The sequence below is a fragment of the Knufia obscura genome (assembly GCF_036327395.1).
Source record: "Knufia obscura strain CCFEE 5817 isolate CBS 148926 chromosome Unknown scaffold_34, whole genome shotgun sequence".
Classification (NCBI taxonomy): Eukaryota; Fungi; Ascomycota; class Eurotiomycetes; order Chaetothyriales; family Trichomeriaceae; genus Knufia; species Knufia obscura.
In genome coordinates, this window is record NW_027042720.1 from 21,873 (window position 1) to 34,111 (window position 12,239).

The 12,239-nt window shown below is 53.5% G+C and overlaps 3 protein-coding genes across 3 annotated transcripts; 1 reads left to right on the plus strand and 2 right to left on the minus strand.

The window, feature by feature from the left end:
• Nucleotides 1-5,015: 5,015 nt before the first annotated feature.
• PMZ80_011246 (uncharacterized protein) lies at nucleotides 5,016-5,398 on the minus strand (the record flags this gene model as incomplete). The annotated part of the gene is made up of 2 exons (XM_064879625.1): nucleotides 5,016-5,258; nucleotides 5,309-5,398. 2 exons carry the CDS (start codon nucleotides 5,396-5,398, stop codon nucleotides 5,016-5,018), a joined length of 333 nt encoding a protein of 110 aa, XP_064724609.1.
• Nucleotides 5,399-7,901: 2,503 nt separating this feature from the next.
• Nucleotides 7,902-8,989, minus strand: PMZ80_011247 (uncharacterized protein; the record flags this gene model as incomplete). The annotated part of the gene is made up of 3 exons (XM_064879626.1): nucleotides 7,902-8,260; nucleotides 8,320-8,838; nucleotides 8,890-8,989. 3 exons carry the CDS (start codon nucleotides 8,987-8,989, stop codon nucleotides 7,902-7,904), a joined length of 978 nt encoding a protein of 325 aa, XP_064724610.1.
• A 461-nt stretch (nucleotides 8,990-9,450) lies between these two features.
• On the plus strand, nucleotides 9,451-11,282 carry PMZ80_011248 (uncharacterized protein; the record flags this gene model as incomplete). Its single annotated transcript, XM_064879627.1, has 3 exons — nucleotides 9,451-9,843; nucleotides 9,898-10,620; nucleotides 10,674-11,282. 3 exons carry the CDS (start codon nucleotides 9,451-9,453, stop codon nucleotides 11,280-11,282), a joined length of 1,725 nt encoding a protein of 574 aa, XP_064724611.1.
• Between the last annotated feature and the right edge of the window lie 957 nt (nucleotides 11,283-12,239).

Here is a 12,239-nt window from a genome sequence, read left to right on the forward strand (position 1 = left end):
CAATCACTTCCATCGCTCAATTACCTGACGCGATCAAATAGAAGACTGCGAGTCTCTCTGGCAAGACACGGTCTGTCCAGTATTTGAGCAAGATCGGGTTCACCACCCGATCGAGAACAGGAAAGACCAAGACCCATTTCACCGACTAACTGTTTCGAAGGTATGATAGAACGTCTTGGTGGGCTTGGTCTTGCACATCTTGTGTTCGATTCGACGTCACCGCACAGATCTCCAGGCCGCTCTTGTCCTCTCCTGACCTCTCCTGACGCTCGCACACGAGCTCAACTTGATATTGGCGCTATTCTTCATAGCCTGATCGGTCTTGCAGCTCAAAATGGTCGTCAACTTACGAGACGCCCAACTACCTTCAACTTTGCATCTGACAAGTGCGGGGGTCTAATGTGGACGTCCGCGAACGGCAGCTATCCTATTCTTACGGTTTTGCTTATTCGTGGATTCCATTGTCTTGCCTTGTTTGGATTTCTGACAAAGCTGTCTTCAGACCTTCGCGCCAGAGCCCTCCATTGCGCAGTCTGACCGGTCAGATAATTCTGCCTTGCCTTGCCAGTGTGATTGTGACGCCGACATTGTCGAGAGATTGCGGTGGGCGTGCTTCGAGCACCACGGTAGATGGAAACGGTGGCTGCCATTCTATGGTATCACACATGTGGAGGAAGTCCATGTAAGTGACTTCAATGCTTTCTGCTTACGGCGTCACTCATGCAGCACAGTTTCAGTTTGTGGGTGTCGTTGATGACAACGGAACGTTTCCCATACGGATGGTACCCTTCGATCTTGCCAGAGTTCGGGAAGAAGTGGACCAGGTCCTCGCACTGGAACCGGATAGCATCGATATTGAGTTTGGCGACTCCTGTGACGAGTATGGATACCACAGCAAGCAGTGTGTGGATATGATGGAACATCGATCACAACCTTGCATACGGACACAAATCTCTATGGCTCGGTCTCGCCAAAGGAAAATCCAGATGCTGGACCTCCTGACAGTATGTGCGCGAAATCCATCGGACGCCAACGGTATCAGAAGTCTGGAAGGAATGGTTACGGAAAGCTGTATCTACGAAGTGTAGTGAGTGACTTTTCGTTCATCGTGAAGCAGCAGCTAACCTCGCAGTGGTCCGAATCGGGTCGTCGGACCTGTCCGCCACCAGCTCTATGACAGGAACGACGTGCTTCGCGGTCTGCACTTCACTCTCGGATGGCAAAGAGATCGGCTCTGTCGCGAGCTACCACGTAATGCTGTCGGGCTCTACTTGGCACTGATAGTCATTTGGTGTGTGTCTTCAGTTGGCAACGGCCAGCAGGAGATTGGAGCAACGCCCTGGCCTTTGGACAACTGGTGGCAGCCTGCATCGCTTTGCTCGCGTTCTATGTATAGTAGCTCTGTCATCAGATGCCTCTAACCAGTTCACAGCAGTTGACACGCATCGGACGTGGCTGAACTAGCAACGAAGAACAATGCCACGCAAATGTAGAAGTGGCAGCTCGCGAGGACGAGTGAAGCGTCCTTGGCGTACAGCGGTATAGACCCCAATCTGACAATCGATCCACCGCATCCAGTACCGATGGCTGGAGCTGCCATGCAAAGCTGAGGTCGCAATGTGATCAATCTGCCCCAGATCTTCAGTGAGAGCCTCACATCGAAGGCGGTTGGCGGATCGACCATGGCCTCTCTCGGTATTTGAAGCAGCGGTGCCACCGAAAGGAGCGGCACATTGCCTCAGCCATGCCTGGGATAAGGACTGCTGATCAGAACGTGACCCTCACGATGTTGCAGGCAATATGCATACAAGCCATAGAAAGCCTTCAACCCTTACAAGTTTATAAGAGGAGGAGTGGCACTGACGAGAAAGCAGAACTGCGTTGAGTGTGAGTGGACTCCGAGACGAACACCACTAATTGAGGCCATGGTTCACCGCCTAGACTGAAGGCTGCTGATATGGAAGCTGGCTCTTGTCTTCGCGACTGCCATCCTATGAAGAGGTAAGACGGTGCTGTGATGCCTGCTTGATTCGCCGCCGCGACTACATTAGCCAGCTTCTTCGCCCCATCTCGTCCGTTCCCCCTTCTTTTGGCAAACCGTTCAATCACACCTCGCGCTGGCTCTCTCCATATCGCAGTTTCCTAGCCGGAAGAACCAACCTGACAGCCTTTGTGTGATCGAGCTGAACCAATAAGTCTCGTGCCATCATGCACTGTTTCGCGTCGTTGAGTTTTGCCTTGCTGGCGTATCAGCAGTGGCACTCGGTCCGTCATTGAGCACCTATGGTATCTGCACCGTTCAAGCACTCGGAGAACATCTTCCGACTTGTATCTACAAGGCTGCATGGCTGTGAGTTATGCGCGGTCATATGTGCCGCGTTGAAAAGTATATCTCTTGAAACCGACGAGGTCGCGAGTCGCTCAGGCAACGCTCTTGAGGAACCAATGGAAAGTCAGGAGCGGGGTCTAGTATAAGTCACGCATGACAAGGCAAATTAACCAAATAGAGCTGCAGGTTTGCTGAGCGCCAACTTTGAAAGCGACGACGGGATCCGAGCAGCGACGTCACTGGTTGAGCAAAGTCGAATTGATGCATCGTACATGATCGAGCGACCGGGGAAAATAGGAAAGAAAAAAGGGTTGTCATTTTGTCCAACTACCAGGACACTACAAGAGCATAGACCTACGGGGGTGGCGACGAGTAGTGGATATTACAGAATGATCAGTAACGTAGGGAGTCGGTGCGGCCGCACAATCCACAAGAGCAAGGCCGTGAAAAAATATCCTGGATGTTCGTGAGTCGCCGTAGCGGGGTACACTATTGTCTTCTGCCAACAGGGAGACTCGACAGTCTCTGACGTTTGCCTTTGCAGTGTCGCGGATTGCACACCCCGGCACTATCACGCTAGCTCTTCTATCTTGTCCCATCTTCACAATCTCCAAACGTCTTCGATGTCTCACAGGCTTCTCTGTCTCCCAGAGATGCGAGAAGGTCCGACAGGACGAGGGTCGTGATGCGAATCTTGGCGAGATGGCGCTCGATCGATTTGAGTCCGGTACGCGACTGTCTCGAGAACAACTGTGTTGCACCACGAAGCTTTCCGGATTTCGTCGTGCAAGTATTCGAGGCCTGACGAGTGGCTAGGATGGAAGGCACGTTCTGGAGTTGAACCAGAACGTTATACAGAGATTTGCAGACTGCCGTTGGCATGGACACAATGTGGGTGATATCGCCCCACACGCGCCAGTCCACTGCCTTGTCCTCAACACCGAGAAGGATCCTGTCTCTGGTGGTGTCGACCCGATGCTGCGCGTGGATCAACCATCTTCTCAAGACGGTGAGACCGGTCCTGATGCTTTCGATGGCGGCGTGAGAAGCTCGTCGATCACGGATACGAGCCTGATACCGCTCCAGCATCTCGAGGACCGGATGAAAGTTCTGTTCGATCTTGCGGAAATGAGCACGGACAACGTCATTGTCGCGGTTGACCATTCTGTCTGTTTCCTCGCAGCCCACGGACAGACTGTCGATTGACCCACGCAAGGCTTGATGGGCCTGAGAAGGATTCACAGACGACAATGGTAGCCATACATGCAGTGCATGGTATCAACATGGCTCACTTCTCCGGGTGCGTTCATCGTTCTTTTGCTAGGCACCGCGTGAGTGCTGCCACGAGAAATCGATGCTGCACCGCGACGAGAATGCTCCACCGACCAGTCCGCTGCTAACAACTTCTACCAGATCCTGCTGCTGCATCTTCCACTAGAATTTGACCACCAGGAATTCATGCTGCATGCGGCCAAGAGTAGAGAACAGCTTTGATTGCTGGTCGAACAAGGCCCTGCCGCTACAGCATTCATACTAGCATGTTTCAGAAGGCGCGCCGCCGGCCGCTTTCGCCGATATCATGGCCTCCTCCCTCCCAATATTGAGGACAGCACCACATTCTGGTAGCACAGTGGAGCACCATCCCGAGGGGCGACGCATCGACTTCTGGTGGGATATGAAACAGCATGGCTTCCATACAGCGTCACCCGAAGCAAGCATGTGTTTCAGATCGCTGCGGCCAGTCTTGCGGCCTGTGCACTGACATCACGGCCACGGCCCACCCAATCTCGAGGGTAGCTTTTGGGTCCCAACGCATACCCCATTCGAAAGCGTTGCCCAGCCTCTTTTCTGCTTCGCCCTTGCCCCATTGAGTCAAATGGGCACATGCTCAGCTCTAACGTATTACGCTAGTAACGAGGTACACAGCACAGAAGAGCTTGGGGATGTTCTGCGTTCCTATCACAAAGTCGCACGCGAGAGATTTATGGACAACCTTTGCAAGCAGGTCATGGACTACATTCTGATCTGTTCCAAAAGTGGACCACTACACGCATTCTCTGCAGAGTTTTGGGGCAAGCTTGAGGCTGAGGATCTCCAACGACTTGCTGGTGAGGATGATCTCATCTCTGAACAGCGCAGTAAACTACAAGCAGAAGTTGACATCCTTGAACAGGGACGAACAGTTCTAGAGTGAAGACAATGGTACGAACAAAGGTTGCGCGAGTGCCCAGTGCCTGGCGTAAAATTATGGGAGTCTGGCTCGGGAGTCTGCACAGTCGAAGTCAGAAACATAATGCTGGTGAATTGGAGCGTCGAGCTAAACAAAGAAATCCTCGATAATCTGCTCTTGGAATTTTGCCGTACACGAATGTCATAGTAGTCTCAACATTCCCAACACCACAGAATCGGTGTCGTCCTCAGCATTCACATCGCTAATGTATCCTAGCCAGCCATTCCCAACCTTCACGAACGCAACAGGAGTCTCTGACCTACTTGCAACGGGCTCTGGGAGGAAAAGGCGGGATTCTATGACTGAGTCTTGATTCCGTAAATACCATGCTGCCTCCTTATCGACGTTTGCAAGAAAAACGGCTTTCTGGCTGTACGAAAACGGTAACCTGCCGCTCGGAAGTCCTTCTGCGATCTGATTCAGAACGACAGTGGTGCGATGATAGGAGTCCGCCGCCTAAGGAAGAGCCCACTTGCTGCTGAAGTATGTTCGCAAATCGTTTGGCCGTATCAAAGAGCTGAATAGGCCGCCTAGGACAACTGTACCACCGTTTCGGGCAAAGTCGATGACCTTGTCTGATACACTGTCCTCGACATCTCTTGACTTCGTGATGTTTCTCTTCTTGTTACGCCCGAGCATGATACTTCGAAGGGAGGGGAGATCATCGTCCGATTCTGTATCCCCTTCGAACGCGCTGTCCTGGTATTGAGATTAGGCTGTGCTGAACATGTGCTCTCGATCGGACATACATCATCACTTTGAGTCAAATCAATAACTTCAGGTTGGTATGGACATCCACCGTCCTCAATTAGAGCATTATGCTGGACTGAATCTTTCATGCTGAGACGTCTCCTGTTGCTGGATCGAAGCAGTTTCCAGGGTAAATCTTCCGAGACGCAGGGCTTGCACAAAGCAGCAGCAGTGATGGTTGCCAGGAGAGGGGATATTGGAAGGTTGCCAGCGCTTTATAGTGTACGGTAGAAGACACGATGATGGCAATGGAGATATTGGCCGATCACGACGAGCTCGTTTAGCACAGTGGTCGGATCCATGCATGTACAATGCGCCAGACATGCGGAGGCCGACTCGATCAAGCACGGCATACGACGTAAGTATTGCCAGGAGCTTGCAGAAGATGTTGACACCCAGCGCCTTGGACGAATTCTGCCCTGCCTCGTTTCTGCACTAGTCACAAGCGCTTGCTATTGTTCTGAGTTCTCTGCAGGCCCCTCGTGCGATCGGGAAATTGGCCGTGATCAGCTTTTCCCCAGCATAGATTCCACTTCTCGCTCCACGTAGATGCATTTTGCGCTGCAGTATATCGGGCCATTCTCGTTGTTCCCGCTCCACTTTTCTCTCGTGTCAAATCGATTGGTGTCGTAAGCACGGAACCCCAATGGCAAGGCAGAGTCGTCGCTGAAAGTGCGACGTGGCAGACAGAGAAGAAGTTGATCGTACGGCAACTCGCTGGGGTTGCACCCAGGTGGTCGCCCCGACCATGCTGGAAGACTTGGTCGTTGTCACAAGCACCTCGACATCATGCGAGGGTGGACGTCAGCACTGGTTCGAGGCATGGCCCTCAATCGCACCCGTCAGGTGGTGACCCAAGCAAAAGTCCCTGTAGTAGAGAATCATCAGCATATGCGCCTTGCAATGCACTGCCCCCAAAACGTTCCTTAAAGGTGTCCACCTCCATCTTCAAGGGGTCATCAACGATGTGGATACGTACCGGAAACTAAAATACCACAATCAGCTGCTGTCGACCTGCACCGCCGCGTGAGCTATCGCTAAAAGCCCAGGAAGCTACTTCCAGGACTGAATATACGCGGGAATACCGCGCAAGGGGAGCATGAGGCATTTTTGCGATTGGCAGCAGCAACGCCAACCACATTTGCAATGTAACGTCGTGCCTGCCGGGCGGTGGTACGGCTCCCAGGAGGGTCCGGTAGCATTTCGACTTGGACCGTTTCGGCAGTTGGCCACGTCGGTCATGACATCAGGAATCGGCCCTTGCGCCAGAGCCATCCAAGAAATGTATCGAAGATTTGGTGCGGGTGAGCTGACAGTCGAGCTTGAGAGAGGGGCACTGCAAAGAGTAAGGCCAGGCCCACAGTGTCAATGATTCAGCATCGGCATGGCATACTGTGATTGGTGCCCCGGCAGAAGGTGTGTCACATACTTGTAAAGACCGGAAATTTGATAGACGTCTAGACCGAAAATGTGCAGAAAGGAAGAAGAGTGGTCTTGGGCGCTGGACGGGGAAGGACTCTTTATAGACGTGGGCAAAGCGGCGAGGCAGCGCCTTCCCCGATCGGGCGGCACTAGGGCGGTGTCGGTTTAGGCCTCCTCTACACCGGTAGTCCATTATCGTTAAGCATGGCTCGTGAGCCTAGCTGGTCTTGTTCTTGGCTAGCGACAGTTATCGGGTAGTGGAGCTTCGTCCTCACCGTTGTCGCTCGAGAACGATCGTCACGGTTTCGAGGCTGCTTTCCCGGAGATAGTGGTCAGCTCGAATTGCGAACGACCTCCATCTTCGCAGACCCGTCAGATTGGCACATTGCATCCATTATTTTTGAAGAAGCTCGTGCTGTTAGTCTTGGGTGGCACGATTCTCCGGATTCCTCTTGACCACGACAACCACCACGAACAGTCGTGTGTGAGCCGCATTCGTGCCTATCGGCTTGGCGTTGTTGGGGTCAAAGGCATGCCCACCTGGTTGCAGCTTTTCTACCTCAACCAACACGACCTTCTGCAACACAATGTCTGCGGTGTACTCCATGTCGCTGACAATCTCAACGTAGTTTCAGAAATAGTCCAGAAGCTCATGGTTGCCAACTACCCTCACATGAGAAATACCATCTATGAACCGTTGCAGTCCACACAGTCAACAGTTGGATATGGTTGCATAAAGGATGTGCGATCATGCCATCCTAGATGCAGGCGAGCAGTCAGAACCAGGAACACCCTGTAAAGACTAACGATGAAGTGAATTGCAAAGAATACTTCCTTTGCAGCTTCGATCGAGGTCTAGGATGCATCATTGTCGCGATGATCGATCAGCATGGTGAGGTTGTGATGTTAGTCTCCACAGGGTGCACCGAACATGCTGGTGAGGCCACTGGAGTTTCTGCTGGAGATACTGCCTCAGACCAGACCGAATCTTCCGGATCTTGTAACATTTTGAGTTTTCCTCGCTCTCAAGGTCGTAACGTAAAGGCTTCCGCTGCACAGAGTCGGTAAGATGTGTGCGCATCGTAACCTTCTTCGTATCTCCCACGTCTCGTGCTCGGTGGTCGGTCCTGTTCAGTATGAGCTGAGGCCTAGCTTCACTTCGCCGTGCTTTCAGTCTTGAGGTTGTGCCTCAGCGCGGTCCTGTCGATAGAACTCCAGGATCGTCCAGTCGTACACGTGGTCGTGCTGAAAGCGTTGTTGGCGGAGCAGCTGGCGAAACAGGTTCCGAAGATAGCGATAGTCCGGCTGATCGTCTTCGTTCAAGGAGCGAGCATAGGTCATATATGTAACGAAAGCAGGTGGCAGTCCTTGGCAGAGCTCGTCCACGCTGACGGTTTGCTTCATCTCCAGCACGCGCCGATACTTCTCCGCTCGATTCACGGTCTTGAGGCCCTGCCAGGGCAGGGACCCGGTGACGAAGTAGATCAGCATGTATCCCAATGCTTCGAGATCATCTCGTCGTGACTGCGCTGAACACACAGCTTGGTTAGTGGAGGGTGCAAAAAGGTCAAGGAGGAGAAGCACTCACGGACACCGAGATGGGCGTTGACGCTGGCGTATCGACATGTGCCGATCAAGCTCGGTTCGCGTGGTGCTCTTTCGGATGAGATGGGCAAGTGCAGTGGCCCTGGGGCTGTGCGTGCCGTGACCAGCGGTCGATAGATGGCCAGCCCCATGTCGGTCATGTAGACGGTGTTCCCATGACGGCCTGTTCCCAGCAAGAAGTTTTCGGGCTTGACGTCGCGGTGCAAGTAGTTGGCGGCATGCAACGACTCAAACCGATGCAGCAACTGGTCGGCCAGCATCAACGTCGTCTTCAGGGAGAACGTCTCGCCACAGTAGCAGAACAGGTCTTCCAGGTTCGGTCCCAGCAGCTCAAACACCATGACCTGGAAGCTGTCCTGCCAGCCATGCCAGAACACCCGGGGAAACCCCGGCTTCGACTGGAGACTCTGGTAGACGCGGATCTCTTCGTCGAGGAGCGAAGGGTCGATCTTGCAATGTTCCAGCTTGATGGCGACCTCATCGCCAGTCTCTGCGTCGCGTCCTGTGTATGAGTCAGCATTAAGTCCGTTGGTACAATAGACGTCGTGCTCACCTAGGTAGACTTTGCCGAATGATCCTTCACCCAGCAGCTGCACGAGCTGGTATCGATCTCCGATGCGCAGAGCGCGCATCCGCTCGACGAAGTCACCCATGAGAAGGAGGAGTACATGGTGGTTGTAAAGAAGACGTTGTGCTCAAGGCAAGATAGGGCGAAGCCAAGGTTCAAATATTCCCTCGGCTAACCTGCCTTGACAATCAAAGAATGAATGCCGAGAAGAATGCGCCTGCGCTGAACCTCGGACTTCTCGCTCCATATCTACCACATGCAAACACAACCACCATCTCAATACTACACGCATGGCTACGCGCCATGCACTTCCGCCAGCACAGAAGACCCTCACGTCGACCGTGCATGAAGGAGCCCTGAGGGCGACTTCGATCACGCACGACCAACCGTTTCGAGCTACGCATGCTGGTGCCTGCCACCCCATGCATGTCTCTGCAGGAAGCGCCGACCGACCTGACACGCTAAGGTATCGACTTTGACGCGGCACAGATGAGGGTCGGTGGGGGAACTTTGAGCGCCGATCGATGAGACAACTCAGCATACAAGATGTCGCACTCTCACAGCCGTCCGTCACCTGGTCACTCCTTCTCTTTCATGCCTGCGGTCGACCACAGTCCATGCTCTCGCAAGCGACGCGCTCCTTCTTCATCTGAACACGCTGCTGACGAGTGTCGTCCTCCTTCTCCGAAAAGACACCAGCCTTCGCCCTCTGCTCATCGCCATTACCAACCGAGCCCTGGCTTCTGGGATCGACTTTCGCAAGTGCAGCTCAGCCGGCAAGCCCTGCGAGAGTTTGACGACAGGACACGAAATTGCAGAGATCGAGCCACTCCTGCTCCTTCTAGTGCATTGCTTCTCGAGCTACCTGAGGAACCTGATATTAAGCGACTCCAGCGATTTGCCCGTCGTGGTGGTCCCGTCCTCACACATCTTCGTGGAGTAAGTCGAACTGCCACCTCCCAGCTTGCATACCATGCTAATGTTGAACCACAGTTTGCACTTGCTCCATTTCCGATGAGTGCCTCCAGCGGTCAAAGTCTGAAGCGATCATGGGCCTCTAGTCGCACGAGATCGACGAAAACCTCAAAGACTACGCCCTACAGTGGCCAGTACGAACAGGCCTTGATCGATGCACACGTCTATCCTGAAGGCCACGATTATGATGGCGACGACGCGCCTGTCCCTACAAACTACGAAGACATCTTGCGACACCTGAGCGCGGAAAGAGCATCACTGTCTCCATCGCGCTTTACGGACGAGGACTTTAGACAGTTCAAGCGGACCAATGCCCAAGCCCGTAGCGAAACGAGGATGATGCAGAAAGTACTGCTTGGCATCAGCGGCCGAGATGATCATTGGAAGACTGAGACGGACGTCGAGTTCAACCACATCAAGCCGTTCAACAAAGACCTTGCGGCGGCTAAGCCTGACCTGTACGACGGGGTTGCTGCCTCTAAGGTGGACAAGAAAGTGCGCGATCAGCTCGGTGACCTGATCATCCCATCCACGAACACAACCAACCCTATAGCACCCAACTTCTTCTTCGAAGCCAAGAGTGAGAAGGGTCGTGCGGATGTTGCGAAGAAGCAGGCGTGTCACGATGGAGCAATTGGCGCACGAGCCGTGCACAGTCTGCAGAACTATGGGGCTGACGAGGTGGTCTACGATGGCAAAGCGTATTCATTTACCAGCTACCTATCTCAATGGTACGGATACGTTGCAAGATGTACACCTCGCATCCAACAGCACCGCAGACCACTGGGGAACAGGCTGACTATCATATGACACAGGTCAAGGCATTCGCAATGACGAGCGATCGAGAGACATTTCAGAAAGGCGCCACCTACTATCGCAATGCCCGCGACCTTGCTGGCGCCCAGCGAGAGAGCTTCATCGAGCAGGCTAACAGGCGTGCGGCTCAAATGCCGGCCGATACCCCATCCAGCACGCATGTCAGCAGCCATACGTCTCTGTCCATGTCGGTGCCTCTGGAGGGCGACTCAGACACCTCGGTAGATGAGCTGGCCCTGAGTCCAGCCCGTTCCAAGCGTCCTCGGCATGGGTCGACACAAACGAGACGATCTGACTCAGTCGTGGCTGCAGCGGTGCCAGATTCACAAGAGTTGGTCGACACGCAAAGCACGCAAGACACGGACACCAGCTTCCGTACAAGTCGATCCCAGCGACAGACTCCATCCATCACACGGTCACCAACAGAAGTCACTACCTACCAGGCGAAGCTGAAGCAGAAGCTTGGACGATCGTTCGAGCGAGGGGAACAGCTGGTGTTTGTGCCTGACGAGGAATGGCAGCCCGCCACCATGTCAGGTCGAGCAGCGTTGTTCAATGACAAGTACAACGTATATTGGTTTTACTGATTAATCTGCAAGAAGCGCTCGGAACTGAGTGCCGTTCATTTTCAGGACTGACGATAATATTGAGGAAGAGAAAAAGTTGTGTCCTGCTATCGAGTGTCGGTAGACCCAGGCTGTCGTCATGTCTGTGCGCTTGCTTTTAAGTAATGCATTGCATAGCCGTCCTTCAGTCTTAGTGCCAGGAAATTGAACGTCGTCGATGCCTCAGCTTTCAAATTGGGCATCGACAACGGCGTCACAGCCAGTGTCTCACATCTTAGATCGAGTACAGCATGGCTGGTTACCCCTGACGGATAAATGTGCTCGTTCGATTGCTTCAGGTCGCACATGGAGTCGCCGACTTCACCATCACGGGCTGTCTCTGCCACCACTCCGTGCTGACGTAGTTGGTCTCGTCAGATGGTGGAGAGGAGGAGCTGCGACAGAACCGAAGTGGGATAGTGCTACCAATACGGGTGTACCTGAGGCCGAGGAGTGGCTTTCACATTCGGTGGTGGTGCTCATCATGTCCCCACCACGGCCACCAGAACGGTCGGAGCAACGATGAAACACACTAGTGCCCTCCAAGAGGCGGATCATACTGCCGCAGGCACTGTTGCCACCAGAATTGGACACAAAGTCCATGTATGCCATCCACAAGAAGTCGCGGATGCAGAGGACAGATAGCCCCCAATATGTCACCAGGTCAGAGAGTGTTGCTTCCTAATGGAACCGAGGCACCCTGTCAATTTAGGGCCCTCCTGCTCCTTATGAAATGGTGTACACAGTCATCGTTGCCCCAGACCGTGCTTCTTCCACCGACCACGATGCTGCAGGGTCAATTCGATGCCCACGTTGGTGGTCATTCTCTACTAGCAGTGCCACTTCGTGTGGGTGCGCTGTATGATGAGCGGTGCGAATGGTAGGGGTGCGAGTCCTGTCCAAGCGAGTCTTATGCCTTGCCAGTTGTGATGCGGCAGC